This window comes from Clupea harengus, chromosome 3 (genome assembly GCF_900700415.2).
Source record: "Clupea harengus chromosome 3, Ch_v2.0.2, whole genome shotgun sequence".
NCBI lineage: Eukaryota > Metazoa > Chordata > Actinopteri > Clupeiformes > Clupeidae > Clupea > Clupea harengus.
Genome location: NC_045154.1, coordinates 17,225,993 through 17,243,492, shown reverse-complemented (window position 1 = coordinate 17,243,492; position 17,500 = coordinate 17,225,993). Strand labels below are relative to the sequence as shown.

Genomic DNA, 17,500 nt, shown 5'->3' with positions numbered 1-17,500 from the left:
CATTTCACTTTCTTCTGAACATTCAGGAAACTACTTTCTTCCTCATACTGCTACAGGTCTATGTGTTTCTCAGGCCTTTGTATTCTATAGTGTTACAGGTCTATGTGTTTCTCAGGCCTTTGTGTTCTATAGTGTTACAGGTCTATGTGTTTCTCAGGCCTTTCTGTAATATAGTGTTACATGTCTATGTGTTTCTCAGGCCTTTGTATTCTATAGTGTTACAGGTCTATGTGTTTCTCAGGCCTTTGTATTCTATAGTGTTACAGGTCTATGTGTTTCTCAGGCCTTTGTGTTCTACAGTGTTACAGGTCTATGTGTTTCTCAGGCCTTTGTGTTCTATAGTGTTACAGGTCTATGTGTTTCTCAGGCCTTTGTGTTCTATAGTGTTACAGGTCTATGTGTTTCTCCATCACTGCCTCCAGAGCTGCAGTGATGTGTGTTTCTCAATCTCCCTTTCTTCTCTGTAGAGCTACAGTTGTGTGTGTGTGTGTGTATGTCTCTGAGTCCTGCCCTCTCATCCACAGTGCTACAGGTGTGTGTGTCTCTCTAAGGTCAGCGTAAACTCCAGCTCATACCCATGTGTCCTGCAGATGTGTCAGTGTGGTATTAGTGTGGTGTCAGTGTGGTGTCATTGTGGTGCGGTGCGGTGTGGTGTCAGTTTGGTGCGTTGCGGTGTCAGTGTGGTGTGGTGCGGTGTGGTGTGGTGCGGTGTGGTGCGGTGTGGTGTGGTGTGGTGTCAGTGTGTTGCATTGCGGTGTGGTGCGGTGTCAGTGTGGTGTGGTGTCAGTGTGGTGTGGTGTGGTGCGTTGCGGTGTCAGTGTGGTGCGGTGTGGTGTGGTGTCAGTGTGGTGTGGTGTGGTGCGGTGTGGTGTGGTGTCAGTGTGGTGTGGTGTCATTGTGGTGTCAGTGTGGTGTGGTGTGGTGTCAGTGTGGTGTGGTGTGGTGCGGTGCGGTGTGGTGTGGTGTGGTGCGGTGTGGTGTGGTGTGGTGTGGTGTGGTGTGGTGTGGTGTCAGTGTGGTGCGGTGTGGTGTGGTGTGGTGTCAGTGTGGTGTGGTGTGGTGTGGTGTGGTGTCAGTGTGGTGTCAGTGTGGTGTCAGTGTGGTGTGGTGTGGTGTGGTGTGGTGTGGTGTGGTGTCAGTGTGGTGTCAGTGTGGTGTCAGTGTGGTGTGGTGTGGTGTGGTGTGGTGTGGTGTGGTGTCAGTGTGGTGTGGTGTCATTGTGGTGCGGTGTGGTGTGGTGTGGTGTGGTGTCAGTGTGGTGTGGTGTGGTGTGGTGTGGTGTCAGTGTGGTGTGGTGTGGTGTGGTGTGGTGTGGTGTCAGTGTGGTGTGTGGTGTGGTGTGGTGTCAGTGTGGTGTCAGTGTGGTGTCAGTGCGGTGTGGTGTGGTGTCAGTGTGGTGTGGTGTCAGTGTGGTGTGTGGTGTGGTGTGGTGTCAGTGCGGTGTAGTGTGGTGTCAGTGTGGTGTGGTGTCAGTGTGGTGTGTGGTGTGGTGTGGTGTGGTGTGGTGTGGTGCGGTGTGGTGTGGTGTGGTGTCAGTGTGGTGTGGTGTGGTGTGGTGTGGTGCGTAGTGGTGTTCTCCAGGCCGCTCTCAGAGGGCTATCTGAAGCAGATTCATGACGGTCATTACAGCCGATGTCCTGGCTTTCTCCAGCTTCTCAGCACTCGCTGTAAATGAATGCAGCGGCGGCCATTTGTAGTCATTAAAGCTTGGCCGAGGGGCAGGATGTTTGTGATGACTGTGAGCTCTAGTGATGAGCCTGCATTACTTACATTACCAGCTCCTAGCTAAGGCAGTAAAATCAGTTTCCCTATGTCTGTTTTTACATTAGACCAGAGATCCCCCCCATGTCTGTTATTTCACTAGGCCCCCCCCCCCCCCCAGAAGATGTTACCTTAGCACCCCCATAAAGATTGATCAAGGCCAGTGTTTGTTGTTAGATTTTTGTTAAATACAACTAAACGGTGTAATTACGCTTTGGACCTGATTGGTGTTTAGCTGCCGAATTCATTATCATTTTGATAGATGAGTCTAAATAATCAACCTATTAATAATTCATCTGGTGTTCATTATTCATGGACCTACACACACACATACACACACACACACACACACACACACACACACACACACACACACACACATGCCTAAGCACCTCATCTGCCTGACACTGGGCCTCTAAACAATGCGCTCGCTTTATCAGCGGCCGGCCTGCGTTCACGCTTGTTAATCTGCGACTTGTGTTGTTTTCTCAGACATTCATTTAGTCAGCGTAAGTCACAGCGCAGCGCACACACACACACACACACACACACACACACACACACACACACACACACAGAGCACAGAGCACAGAGCACAGCAGAGCAGACCGGAGCGGTGCATCTCCCTCTGCCTGCCTAATGGCTCTGGCCGCGGCCGTCATTTGGGGCTCCGCTGCACATTACAAACACAATTAAATCCCTGCTGGACGCTTATTGTTGTGTGAGGACAGCGCTTTTGACAGCTAGGAGTGCCTCTCCATCAGAATGCATTACGTGTCTCGTCTCCCCCCGGAGAGTGTGTAGAGCCCCTCCCACCCACACACACACACACACACCACACTCTCCTCTGCTCCTCGTCAGGGAGCTGGTACTGCAGATCCACGCCAATCCTACGCGACTCCTGACAGTCCTGAGTCCACTGTGTGTCTGAGGGATTTGTTTGGACACCTTTATTAACCCGCTGCTCTCAGTCTCTGTGATGTTGGGGCCTCTGCATAATAATGTAGCCTCTGTTCTGTGTGTCCATTCACACTGCCCCCCTTAGTGACCACTGACTGTGTGTCCATTCACACTGCCCTCCTTGGTGACCACTGACTGTGTGTCCCTCTAACATCATGCATTGGGTCCTTAGTGACCACTGACTGTGTATCCATTCACACTGCCCCTTAGTGACCACTGACTGTGTGTCCATTCACACTGCCCTCCTTAGTGACCACTGACTGTGTGTGTGTCCATTCACACTGCCCCCTTAGTGACCACTGACTGTGTGTCCATTCACACTGCCCCCTTAGTGACCACTGACTGTGTGTCCATTCAACACTTCCCCTTAGTGACCACTGACTGTGTGTCCATTCACATTGGGTCCTTAGTGACCACTGACTGTGTGTCCCTTTAACATCATGCATTGGGTCCTTAGTGACCACTGACTGTGTGTCCATTCACACTGCTCCTTAGTGACCACTGACTGTGTGTGTGTCCATTCACACTGCCCCCTTAGTGACCACTGACTGTGTGTCCATCCACACTGCCCTCCTTAGTGACCACTGACTGTGTATCCCTCTAACATCATGCATTGGGTCCTTAGTGACCACTGACTGTGTGTCCATTCACACTGCTCCTTAGTGACCACTGACTGTGTGTCCATTCACACTGCCCCTTAGTGACCACTGACTGTGTGTGTGTCCATTCACACTGCCCCCCTTAGCGACCACTGACTGTGTGTCCATTCAACACTTCCCCTTAGTGACCACTGACTGTGTGTCCATTCACATTGGGTCCTTAGTGACCACTGACTGTGTGTCCATTCACACTGCCCCTTAGTGACCACTGACTGTGTGTCCCTTTAACTAACATCATGCATTGGGTCCTTAGTGACCACTGACTGTGTGTCCATTCAACACTCCCCCTTAGTGACCACTGACTGTGTATCCCTTTAACATCATGCATTGGGTCCTTAGTGACCACTGACTGTGTATCCCTTTGACATCATGCATTGAGTCCTTAGTGACCACTGACTGTGTGTCCCTTTAACTAACATCATGCATTGAGTCCTTAGTGACCACTGACTGTGTCCTTAGTGACCACTGACTGTGTGTCCATCCACACTGCCCTCCTTAGTGACCACTGACTGTGTATCCCTCTAACATCATGCATTGAGTCCTTAGTGACCACTGACTGTGTATCCATTCACACTGCTCCTTAGTGACCACTGACTGTGTGTCCATCCACACTGCCCTCCTTAGTGACCACTGACTGTGTGTCCATCCACACTGCCCCTTAGTGACCACTGACTGTGTGTCCATTCACATTGGGTCCTTAGTGACCACTGACTGTGTATCCCTTTAACTAACATCATGCATTGGGTCCCTAGTGACCACTGACTGTGTGTCCATTCACACTGCCCCTTAGTGACCACTGACTGTGTGTTTGTCCATTCACACTGCCCCTTAGCGACCACTGACTGTGTATCCCTTTAACATCATGCATTGTGTTACAGTTTGCATCTGCAGTCTGCAGCATATGCAGGATAGGATGAACTGAACAGAATTTTGAGCAGATATGGAAAGATAAAAAGTATAGATATATGAAAAGATAGAAAGTAAAGATATATGGAAAATAGAAAGTATTGATATATTTTCTGTTTTTATGAAACCTTTTGTACTGGATTGGATTCATTTCTCCTTTATTTAATAATTCATATTTTTTACCTTTGGTTTTCTGCACTTATTCCCTTTATTTTCTCTCTTTCTCTCTCTCTCTCACACACACACACACACACACACACACACACACACACACACACCCATCACACATCCACACCCACCCATCACTATTCTATACTGTATATATATACACAGAGTGTGTGTGTGTGTGTGTGTGTGTGAGAGAGAGAGAGAGAGAGAGAGAGAAAGAAAGAGAGAAAATCCATGTGTCCTTGCATGTGTTTGTATGTATATACAGTATATGTTTACTTCTGACTTGCCCTCTAATTTCCTTCCTAAGACACCTGTGACCAGTCGCTACGCTGTGATAGGCAGTCGGCTGCTTCACACCAACCTGTCCATGGTGCACTACAGCGTCTTCTTCCAGATGTGTAAGGCCCAGGGCATAGGCTTTGACATCAAGGTAATTGGGGCCGCCCTCAGGCTCCACTTTGGCTTTTTGGGTTGTGTTATGATGATATGGTGACCCACCCCTTTAATCCACAAATAAATATCAAACCAAAGGAGTGTGTGCAGGCTTTAAACATGAACAAATAAATATCAAATGAAAGGAGTGTGTGTAGGCTTTAAACATGAACAAATAAATATCAAATGAAAGGAATGTGTGTAGGCTTTAAACATGAATATCATGCTGATGTATGGCTTATGTTTGTAGGAAAGGCAAGGCACCCTGTTTGCCCTTCATGACAGCACAGACAGATACAGTTTGGGGATGGTGTGAGTACACGGCAGCACACACACACACACACACACACAGACACACACACACACACACACACAAACACACACACACACACACACAGACAGATACACACACACACACACACACAGACAGATACACACACACACACACACACACACACACACACACACACACACACACACACACACTCACACACACACATAGACAGATCCACAACAGATATCTGTGTAGGTATATCATGACTTGACTGTCATCGCCACTTCCAACTTGTCCTGGCATTTGGTCAACAATCCTGGAGAAAATGCATTCATATGATTTATTAATTATAATGTGCTGCTGGTGTGTCTTTGTCCCCCTAATCAATTATGCTTTACACAAGAACACAACAAAACACTATTGCTTTAAATCACTCTCTATGAAGCCGCCAATGCCGTCAGGTATCTTTGATGGAAGCCACTCCCTGTCATCAGTGTAAGAAAAGAATTCTCAGGCAGGAATGCACTTCTTTTATGAACCTCCTGATCGGTTGGTGATTTCCTGATTGGACCATATCGACATTTTTAATTGTTGGACACCTCAGCTATGGAAAGATCTACTGCGTCACTCAGTTAATTGCTCCCACACGCTGAGACTATGACGGTTGACGGTTGACTACTCGTGCATTTTTGTAATTTGTAACGTGATCCTCGTGTGTTCCCACGGCTTCCTGCATGAAAACCCTTCCCTTTCAACACCCCCCCCCCCCCGCCCACTCCTATGCCCAATCACATGGCAGCTCTCTCATTAAACTCCCTCTAGCCACTTCTAATAGCCAAACAAGGTGATTGTTTGGTTGTCCGTGTGTGTGTGTGTGTGTGTGTGTGTGTGTGTGTGTGTGTGTGTGTGTGTGTGTGTGTGTGTGTGTGTGTGTGTGTGTTGTTGTTGTTTCGGACGTCAGTGAGAGGGTCATTAGTAAAGTCATTTGTTTCTGTGTGCCATTAACAGAACACTGTGTGAGGATCTCCAGGGATCTCTGATGACCTTTGCTCGCAACCTGTCTGTCATTCATCAGGAAATATCCGCCCCAAACATGCAAGGGGTGTCCAATTTTAAGGTACCGTGTCAATGAGCTAAAGATTACCTGCTATTGCATTTCTTATTTGTCTTTTTGGTGTTGTTAGTGCTTGTTGTGTGTGTGGGTTTTTCTTTTACTTTATTTTAAATACATTTTGTGTATGCCCTGCTGATGAAGCACACTCTGGTCACATGGAAAGACAGTGTTTATCGTTTCAGAGTGACCATTTGTGTCACAGAAAAGCTTAGGGCTGAGAAAAACAAACTTGTCACACATACTGCCTTGGCAAAACTAAATGTGTGGAATTCCTACATGCAGAACTGACAGCTTTTGAGCCAGTGTGGTCTTAGGACAGTGGCCAGTCCCCTTTCTGGATTAAATGATCGGCTGTTTCTCTGGGGCACACATACTCTGCCATTGAACACAGCTGAAGGAGCCCTTAGCCAAGACGGTGGAATTCCGTGGCTGTATGAATATACAGTATAACATACAATGTTGTGCTGAATGGCATATTGTATTTTCAGTGCCACTGTGGATATGTTACATTCACAGTTGCCCTTTACCTTAAAGGTCTGATTAATTGTTGTTATGCAGCAATATCTTTAAGCTATTAAAATCCACGTCACTTTCTCTGCTTGTCTCACCACATTTCTGAAGGACATGATCAAGGACATCGAGGCTGTGTTGGGTCTTACCATTCAGAACAAGACTCAAGAAAAGACTGGCCAAACAGATGGTCTGACCAGCACCGATCAGGACTAAAGCAACAGACCAGTCAAGCTCTATGTGTTCAAGATACTTGTTTGACTTCATCTTTTGACTACATCTTTTATGTTTCTTTCAGAATACATTTTATGTGGATTATGTGGATTCACTGAAAAGACACCAAACATTACACAATTAATTAAGTAAAAATAGTAATACAAATAATAATACATGTAAAATAATAGGACTGTGCATTATCTATGAAGAAGAGAAGTCATGTGGATTGAACTTAAAGTAATGAGTTTAATTTACAAATTTAAACAGTGATATTGTAGTCAGTCAGTGATTCAGTTTGTCTAACTGATGGCTTTTAGAGCCGGAACTGTAACAAATTCCGTTGTTTCCGGGGGACAGAAATGTTTGCTGGTACAATGACAGGGTGAGCCGAGAAGTAGCGAGTGTATTTAAATTATTACTGGATATTTAAACTGTCGAGTCCTGCTTTTTTAAATGTGAGGTAGTCGTGAACACTGCGCTTATACGCAAGGGGAATTAAATAAATAATGTTTTGTGCCACAGCGAGTCGGCTTACCGTTTTGCCCTGAACACTACTGCAACGTTTACAGCGGTCAAATACATGCTATGTCTAAATGTAGCATTAGGTATCTGAACGCTAAGACATAGGAATACACTTAGTTTATTATCTGAACGCCTGTACTGTAACGAAGACGTGGTCAAAATCAACATAGAGGATTCAGCTCAGCGACACTTTCTTGATAAACTAACCAGAATAATTGCGTGATATGACAGCTTGATATGTCAGCTTGATATGTCACTCAATCATGGATGTGTATTCCTCACACTTACGGCTATTCATAAAAGGAATTCATCTATCTAATCGAGCATGGTGTCTTACTCTTCTAAATAAAAGGAGTTGTAATATTATTTTCTCGTTTTTATTTTTGAAATGATAAGAATTATGCGGGGAATACACAGCATCATCTTAAAAGTGATACTGTTTCCAACCACATTTCGGAAAAGAGGTCCGCGTCCCCTAGCCTCCGAGGTTTTGACATGCCACCTCGCTCAACGCAAGCTCCCTCCGTGGACGTCGTTTTGTGTACGCTACAGCGCCATACACAACGACCAGTTTGGACGCTCAAACTTCAACTGGCCAGTCCAGGGCGCCAACTACCACATTCTTCGGACGGGATGCTTTCCCTTCATCAAGTACCACTGCAGCAAAGCACCTCCGCAGAACTTGGACTTCGAGGACAAATTCTTCGGCACACTGAAAGTCATTAATCTTGGTCAGTGACCAAACACAGTTAGCTAGATCAAATAATTTCATACCTTTATCCAATGATGTTGATGTTTTTCTCTTTATTTCGTGTTCGTTTATTAAACTTTGGTTATGTTTCCCTTTTTTTTATTTTTTTTTTCAGGTTTACCTTGCCTGGCCTATGGGCTTGGGTCATTGATGATGATCAGTGCATCAGAAACGGTGCAAACAACTGCTGGTCCCATCACCGTGTACTTCCTTTACAAGGAACGGGAGGGAGCGCCGTACTGATGTTGTGTGTGTTTGTCTAATGTTGCAGTGATTCTGTAATGTAGAGGACGGCTGAAACAACACATCAGTTCGTTGATATACCACGTCTGGAGAAAAGCATGTGTTGTCCTTGTCAGCATTTTACCTGAACCTCGCAATTTAAAGAGATTAAAGAATGATTTATTTCAGTTAATTGTCTTTCTCAGTAAGGAAAATGTCCCATTCTATAAGATGGATTATTTGAAGTGCTGGGTCACACACACTTGTTTACAGTGTAATAAACCTGGTCTGCGCCATGCAATTCATCTGTGACACGTTTGAAATGAGAGAATCCGAAGTCTGCTTCGCCTCGCCTCCCTTCTCTTCTCATTTGCTCTCTTTTCCTCTTTCCCTCTGGTGAATGCAGACATTTAAATACTCTCTGCTCATTTATTTAAAGTCAAATTAGCACTCACTGCCCTGGCGCAGCAGATTGTCAATAGGAAGCATTAGGGAGTGTGGCGCAGACAGCTCTGATGAAATGGTTTTTAATTACCATAGAGGAAGTGTGGCCTTGGTTCAGGGCTGGCGCCGGACCCCTCCTTCTGACACTGTCAGCCCTTTGATTTCTGATAATGTGCTTTGCTGACTTGGCAAGGTCTTCCTTCCCTCTCTCCCTTCTCTGCCTCTGTGCGGTTGAAAGTACCATTCATGGCCCCACTCGAGATTCGATTTGACAAACTGCCTTATTGATTCTCCCAGCCTCTCTTTATTTCTCTGCTCCTTCAGCTGCTAAACACATTCATCAAATGCCTCAATGTCCCGGCCTGGCCTCCCTCTCTTCTGCTAACAATTAGGCGAGAGTAATAATTTCATGTATTACATGCAGATCAATGGACCTTTGGCCCCCCCGTCGTTTTTGTGCTGGTTAATTCTGAGAGACAGACGCGTTTTGGATAAGAGTCGTTTTTCATGCGCGGCTCTTTCTGTAAGCACGAAAGGAATGTCTCAGACTGACGGCGCGAGACTGAAGTAGTCATTTGTAAATCTCTAACTAGTCTTGCACCACATAAATAGTCAACAGCATCACATTATTTCTTCAAGGTAATTATAGCGCTCTCTGTGGTTGCTCATGTATCAGGTAAACACAGATGATACTGCTCTTGCATCATCTCTAATGTGACTAACAGCCCTTAATGAGGATCCTTTAGACTCATGCAGACATCTGATCTGAGCTCGCTAGCTTCTGTCTGAATGGAAACCTCTCTTCTCATATGCGGCCCGTCAGCAATGCTAAACCCCAGCATGGAGAATGCTCAGGCAAGCATGTCTTAATTCCTCGTTGACCCCTGACCTCCCCCGCCTCTTCTTCAGTGCCGATTACCAGAGTGCAGTTGGACGGGTCTGCGGACGATGATGGCACAGGGGCGCGGGGGGATATGGCTTCATTTCGCAGCTCTGAAAGGATGAGAGGCGACGCGATGAAACCTTAGACCAGGGCGCCGGCACTGCCTCTGTGTGTCTGGGTAGAGTGGGGTTGGTCTCTGAGCCGCGGGGAAGCTACTTTATACTAAGCCCACGCTTAGCGTTACATCTGAACCCCTGGTCAGCAGGCTAGGATGACCCACAAGCAAATTGGTTACTGTAAATTACCGGAAAATTTTGCCTGATCTGTACCCCTGAGATCAATGACCTTGTTTCTCCAAGCCTGTGCAGGGAAGTCCTGTTTGTAATTGGCTGGCTAAATTACAGAGCCCTCTTCCAAATATAAGGCTCTAATAAGCAGAGGATTAAGTACTTCAATTAGCAAGTTCAATTACATGCTAATACATTGTTCCAAGTTGAAATCTTTAAGTAGGTGTGCATCTTAGGTAAGCAGTGGAAATTAGAGCAAAGCTCTCAGATCAGTTTGTGTTTTGTGTTGGTCTGTATCTGCTCTTTGGTGATAGCTACGTTTATTTATTCAATCAGGTTGTGTTCCTGTGTTTTAAAGGTAAAGAAGTCATTATGGGGCGAGATTTACACCATGTCTTACTGTTGCAACTTCAGTAGTCAGACTGTGCACATTTGAGCGAAACACATTTGGGTTTGGTGGATTCAAATGTCCCGTCCTCCCCTGTAATCTATTATTTAGGAGGAAAAATCACATTAATTTTTGCCGTGACATGGAGATGTATGGGTTTGGCAGAAACAATTATTGTATGCATATCCCCCGTGGCTAAATCAAAGGAGGTTATCATTGAGATTCAGGACCAGACCCGGCGGGCTCCTCTCTCTCTGGCAGACCGGTCCCGGAGCAGCGGGGTGGTGTCAGATCCATTATAGACGACAGGCCCCGGACGAGACGCACGCGGAACGCCGCTCCCCTTAATGTACACGTGCCGTACTGGGTGACCAGGCAAATCAAGGGGTTGAGACATCGGTAATGCGAGCGGAGCAATTTCAGAGTTTGCCATAACACCTGTGTCCTGGTGTTTGATACCTTTTCATTGAGAGGTATTACACGTGTCAGCTGTAATTGGCTGTTTGTGAAGGGGCTGTGTGAGTGATTGGGTTGCGGAGATGCTGGCCCATCAAGCGTTATGCATATGTTTCTGTCAGAGAATCTCAGATTCAGGCCGATCGAGTACAAACTCAGCACAAGCTCACACACCGATAGCCAGTTTCATTTGAAGTTTCTGAGGGACACGGTTCTCTGAATATTACTATCCTCAGTTACTTTTACAGTGTGTACCTCGTGTGGCCTCAATTAATATCTGAATGATCAGCAGTCATTTCTATTCTTCCTATTAGGCTTTTCATAGAAGCACACAAGTACAAAAAAAAGAAAGAAAGTATTCTTTTAATCAGAACTTAGGTTACTGTTCAATTAGTATAAAGCAGTAAAAAAAATAGCACCAAAGAATTGCAGTGGAAAGAGACCTGCCATAGTGGAAGTGATTTGAATGGGTTGTAATTGCTGACCTTACAGCATTGAGAGTGGCATTACTTCCCTTTTCTGTCAGCTGCTATTGGCTGGCTGAGGTGGGTCCTTTTGGGGAAGGGGGGAGGGGTGGCTGGGGGGTGCAGCGTGGAGTAAAGCCATTAAAAATCTATTATAGCAGATCTCACCACCCAGGGGAGGGCCTTCTCATTACTAAGCACACTGCCAGGGATGACAAGTGCTACTATATTTCTTTTTTATTTTCCTCTTACGCTCATATTTCTTTCTCTCTCTTTCTCCTCCTCCTCCTCCCCTTTCTCCTTCTGTTCTTTTTTTGGAAAGGCCAACTGAGAGACAGCATGCCTGCTGTGCCCATCAGGGTTGCCACGGAGACCGACAGCAGGTGGTTAAAGTGTCTGTCAGTCATGTGAGGTGCTAGCCCCCTCTCAGGCGATGACCCTCTCCAGATCGGACAAAGTATAAACAAGGGCTTTAGACTCTGCAACAATAATAATAATAATAATAATAATAATATTTACCTTCAGTTACTAGGACCTCGGATGGTAGCGCTTCTGAGCGGAAGTGCCCCAGACATTAACAGAGACGAATCCTAAATGACTTTTGCTATTGGAGCAAAACCCCTGTTGTTTTGTTTACGATTACATTAGCATATGTAAGATTAATAAAAACATCACATTTGCATATTGTTCACTGTTATGTTTTTTTTTTATCCTATTCCTTCTTTTAGTATGTTGATTATTGTTTTGTTTTGATCATTTTGTAGTCATAATGCCACCCTCTTGTCCATATTTACTGTTTACCGTGGTGACATAAAGAAAAATGACTTGAAATGGTCTCCTCAGGAGTTATAGCGAGAGTTAAATGAACTATCATTTTGATTCTATATTATGCAGTATTTAAAGTTTCGGGTCATTAAAACACAGACGCCACCCTCTGTTGCCCCCCCCAGGTCGTCTTTTACCCCCCGTCAGCCCACATTGATTTTGCTGTCGCCAAAGGCCTGATGGGGGCTGTTCTGTTTTCTTCATCAAATTAAAGTGAAGCTCCAAAACACTGATTACTGTGTTTCGCCCTCAGACTCCTCACTGAGTCTTAAAGATGCACCAGCGTACGGCAGCCCCAGCGGCTGACAAGAATACCAATAGTCGTTCATTTAGATGCACCAGCGGCTGAAAAGAATACCACTATACTCGTATGTTAAAATGCACCAGTGTACATCACACCCAGCAGCTGAAAAGAATACCACTATACTCGTATGTTAAGATGCACCAGCATACAGCAGCCCCAGCAGCTGAAAAGAATACCACTAGTCGTACATTTAGATGCACCAGCGTACAGCAGCCCCAGCAGCTGAAAAGAATACCACTAGTCGTCCGTTTAAGTGCGTCTGCCAGATGAATAAATGAAAAGGGACATTCCATGCCAAATCACCTGGAGGTCCCCACATGTCCCCTACAGTTCTGCCTCCCCATTATTATCATGTGCCCCTGCGGCCCTACTTCAGATATGGACACTGGCAGTTTCGGAGCCCAATACTAAAAGATAACAAAATTATGGCAATTTGAATAAAGGCACCCTTACACGGATTTCCCCACCTGCGCTGTCTAGAGTGTACTGTAGTGCATTTTCGGACACTTGAAATTTTCAACACCATTGAGAACATCACGATGGAATTTTCTGTCGCAAGTAACTTCCATCTGTAGAATCAGAATCTAAGTGTAGATTCAACCAATGTTCAACAGTTACAGAGATAGTTGGGATCTCATGCAATATTAATTGTTTTATTGATTTTTTTTCAATTGAATACCATTGATTGATTGTAAATATTGGTGTGCATTGTATTAAGATGTTGACACATGTTTTTCAAACAGCAAAAAGACTGCTGAGGTGGAGGTCTAAAATGATGAAATAAATAAAATGCCCAAAATCTTCAATTCAATGACGCAATTACCTCTCTCACTCACTCTATCGCTCACACTCCTCCTTTCTCTCACTAGGATGCTGAAATGAAGCTTATATGTAGTTTACATATTTTCAAGCCCACTATACTGAGATCAGGACAAACCTTGACATTTAAAAGGACCACGTCTGTGGAAAGATCTCAAACAATATGAACTTTATTATGTGCCTACACACAACCCTGTCATATCAACACAATACATTTAGTGCTATTCTACCATGTGCACCATTGTCAGCCCTTTACCATAAGACCAAATCACCATATATTTATAAAGTGTCTTTGCTAAATGAAAAATATGTAGGTACATAATATAGTTCATATTGGGGTTTATTGTTTGTTTTTTTCAGATATGTTTCCCCAGAAGTGGTTCTTTAAAATCTCAAGGTTTGTCCTGATCTCAATATTCTGGTATTGTAATTGAAATGAAAAAAAGTCATCCAGACTCAAAGTATTGCAGTGGAAAATAGACTTGCTATAGTGAAACTGAATTCTATCATTCTATTATATTATATAGATATAATAAAGACGCACATGTAAACTCAATATAAGCTACATTTCAGCATCCTAGGCAATCGCCGACATTGACATTTCACCCTTTATATTTGCAAGATTTGGGGCATTTTATTTCTTGCATCATTTTAGTCCTTCACCAAAGCTCCAGAATGCAATATATTTGCTTAGTTTGTTTGAAGTAATAAAACATGTAGATACAACAGTTATTGTCCTACTGCAATGATACACTAGAATCTGAAAAAAACTCATTCTGATTTCATGAAAACACAACTTCACACATCTTCATCTTTGTTATTAGGATAAATCTGCACTCAGATTCAGACTGTACAGGTGAAAGTTGGTCAGAGTAGAAGATGTCCTCCTGATATCCCCAACGGTGTTGAAGATGTCCTTCTGATATCCCCAACGGTGTTGAAGATGTCCTCCTGATATCCCCAACGGTGTTGAAGATGTCCTCCTGATATCCCCAACGGTGTTGAAGATGTCCTCCTGATATCCCCAACGGTGTTGAAGATGTCCTTCTGATATCCCCAACGGTGTTGAAGATGTCCTCCTGATATCCCTAATGGTATTGAAGACGTCCGTATCCGAAAATGCTACAGCACCTTAGACTGTGTGAGGATACCTTGATTCAAATTGCCGTATTTTTGTTTGCGTTTAAAATTTGGTCTGTGCCCATTTTCCAAAAATGATGGGTATGCATGATAAAAATGGGGTTCGGCACGAAATGACCCAACATAGACAGGAATGTATGTGTACTAGCATCTCATAGACAGGAATGTGTGTGTAGGCCTACTAGCATGTCATAGACAGGAATGTGTGTGTACTAGCATCTCATAAACAGGAATGTGTGTGTACTAGCATCTCATAAACAGGAATGTGTGTGTACTAGCATGTCATAGACAGGAATGTGTGTGTACTAGCATCTCATAAACAGGAATGTGTGTGTACTAGCCTCTCATAGACAGGAATGTATGTGTACTAGCATCTCATAGACAGGAATGTAGTGTACTAGCATCTCATAGACAGGAATGTAGTGTACTACCATCTCATAGACAGGAATGTGTGTGTACTAGCATCTCAGAGTGAATTACCAGGTCAGCGGCAAGTTAGCGGCTAGCTTCAGCCTCAGTGTGATTCTGGTTACACTGTGCTCTATAGCGCCACATTCACTGCCATGGCTCTTGTTGACCTTTGACCTGCCCACCACGTCTGCATTGGCTGGCTTGGGTCATCTTTACTTCACCGGACTGAGATCTGTGTGAACTCAGTTTCTGCTCACGCAAGAGCTTTTCCTCAGGGTCTGTCTATAGTTCACCCTGACCCACGCTGAATCTCCTGGAAGTTTCGTGTGTGTGTGTGTGTGTGTGTGTGTGTGTGTGTGTGTGTGTGGTATGGTGTGAGTGTTTCGGTCTCTGTGTGTGCGTGTGTGTGTGGTGTCCGGTCTTTAAGAGGTCAGCTTAGATCAGACGGCTGATGTTTGTAAGGTCATGCTCTCTCCCTCGAGGGGGTCAATGGCATCCGACAGAGGTCACATGCAGGGGTCATCACACACATCCTTTTCAGAAATGGCTTTTTGAATCATTTCATCTCCTCTCTCTCTCTCACTCTCTTTCTTCTTCCCTTTCCCTCTCTCCCTCGCTTTCTTTGTGCAAGTGCAATCCTTGACAAACCACACACCACTCATATCCTACTCTTAAGCCCACTCATAAAATGACCATCCACTTTAAATACTTCCACTTTTTTCATACGCAGTCAGAGAATAGCAATCTATTTGTGGGAATGGTGTATTTGTGTGTGTGTGTGTGTGTGTGTGCGTTTGTGTGTGGAGGAATCAATCAATGGTGTCCCGTTTACTGCAACACACGCTTTCTTTTTCAGCCCGAGACGAGGTGTTGGATCTGCAATCTTTCTGCAAATGAGCTGGGGCCGGCCGGCCTCTTTTAAATGGATTGGGGCTCCTCATGGGAAGACCTCCCGGAGTAGCCACCCCCGAAAAAGCTGCTGATTGAAGGGGAAAATGTAATACAGGTGTAAAGCGCACTTGATAGGGGTCTTATGCAAGGGTTATGCATTTTAACAACTTTCCCAGGCGCACGCTTGTGTACATACATATCAGACGAATGGAGGGATGGAGGGAGGAAGAGAGGGAGGGAGAGAGAGAGAGAGGGAGGGAGAGAGAAGTTGCTGGGTGGGCTCATTTTTTCAGAGAAACCCCACAGAGACGGTGGCGGTGAGGGTGACGGTGAGGGTTTTCTGCCGGTCTGTCGTTAATTCCAGATGAGAGGATTGCTATTATGCCAAATTAATAGGACTTAAGAGGGGGGTCGCGCTGGTTAAGCAAGCACTTCATTAGGCTGTGCTGCTGGACCAGCACAGGACTGTGACTGATCTCTCCAGCACAGGACTGTGACTGCTCTCTCCAGCAGAGGAACACACAGCCCCAGCCCAAATGAGCTGTGATCTGCCCCACCAGGTCCAGCACACCAAAGAGCTCCACAGCCGCCCGCATCATGTGCTGTGCTGGATTATGTTGTCAGTGTTGGATGCTGAGGCCTTTATATGTTAACAGAGAATACAGACAAAATACACCACAGAAAGGTGACTGAATCAGCTGAGTAACTAGCTACAGACTGTTCCATAGGAATGTATGTTAATCAATGTTGTAAATATAATGTAAACATAATTGTTAATCTGTGTTCAAATTGGCTGTAGTCTGGGATGAACTCTTTGAGCTGCGCTGTGCAGAGGCCCCTGCAGTATGTTTGAGGTCATGAGGGCCCCTGCAGTATGTTTGAGGTCATGAGGGCCCCTGTCTGCCAGGCCCCTGCAGTATGTTTGAGGTCATGAGGGCCCCTGTCTGCCAGGCCCCTGCAGTATGTTTGAGGTCATGAGGGCCCCTGTCTGCCAGGCCCCTGCAGTATGTTTGAGGTCATGAGGGCCCCTGTCTGCCAGGCCCCTGCAGTATGTTTGAGGTCATGAGGGCCCCTGCAGTATGTTAGAGGTCATGAGGGCCCCTGCAGTATGTTTGAGGTCATGAGGGCCCCTGTCTGCCAGGCCCCAGTATAGAGAGCAGCTGACCTGGTCAGACGTGACCATGTAACTTTGTTCCAGGCCGCCCCCCCTCGCCCAAGTAGCCTCATTGAGAATGGGGCTGCGTCCGTGTCCGTGTCCGTGTCCGTGTCCGTGTCCGCGGTCGCTAATGATGATTAGGGTGCTGGAGCGGGGTGTCCTGTCCCCTCAGGCTGACTGATGGTGTATGCGAAAGCCAAACGGCCCTTCTTAGTTATTGTCCAACAAAAGAGAGTTTGAGATTCGCTTAATACACCCGTGCCGATTAGTGTGTAATTGTAGCCGCGATCAATAATTCAGTGGGGCATAAAATGAAAGGTGAAAACGTAGGTGTGTGTGTGTGTGTGTGTGTGTGTGTGTGAGAAAGAGTCTTGATGGTGGTGACTGTGTTGAAAGGGTTTGGTGTGAATGGACCAGCTTGCGGAACACTGGACAGGGTTTCAGATGTGTGTGTGTGTGTGTGTGTGTGTGTGTGTGTGCGTGTGTGTGTGTGTGTGTGGAGCATTTTTATTGGTTTGGGTATTAGAGGTATTT

At 45.4% G+C, this 17,500-nt stretch overlaps 2 protein-coding genes across 3 annotated transcripts in view; both read left to right on the top strand.

Moving 5' to 3' along the window:
* Positions 1–7,891, top strand: part of iqch (IQ motif containing H) — a 44,160-nt gene extending 36,269 nt beyond the window's left edge. For both annotated transcript variants that reach the window (XM_031564801.1, XM_031564800.1), the window contains 4 exons: positions 4,765–4,887; positions 5,140–5,201; positions 6,172–6,280; positions 6,899–7,891. In XM_031564801.1, coding sequence (XP_031420661.1) covers positions 4,765–4,887; positions 5,140–5,201; positions 6,172–6,280; positions 6,899–7,003 — 399 coding nt within the window. In that variant the 3' untranslated portion in view covers positions 7,004–7,891. The remainder of the gene's footprint in view (positions 1–4,764; positions 4,888–5,139; positions 5,202–6,171; positions 6,281–6,898) is intronic.
* Positions 7,025–8,686, top strand: c3h15orf61 (chromosome 3 C15orf61 homolog). The gene is made up of 2 exons (XM_012818815.3): positions 7,025–8,256; positions 8,392–8,686. The coding sequence occupies exons 1-2, from the start codon at positions 7,914–7,916 to the stop codon at positions 8,517–8,519; spliced, it is 471 nt and encodes a 156-aa protein (XP_012674269.2). The 5' UTR covers positions 7,025–7,913; the 3' UTR covers positions 8,520–8,686.
* Positions 8,687–17,500: the final 8,814 nt, after the last annotated feature.

Coding starts and splice junctions, on each gene's coding strand:
- c3h15orf61 (XM_012818815.3), top strand. CDS start 7,914: ATGATAAGAATTATGCGGGGAATACACAGCATCATCTTAAAAGTGATA. Junction 8,257..8,391: donor ACTGAAAGTCATTAATCTTG/GTCAGTGACCAA, acceptor TTTTTTTTTCAG/GTTTACCTTGCCTGGCCTAT.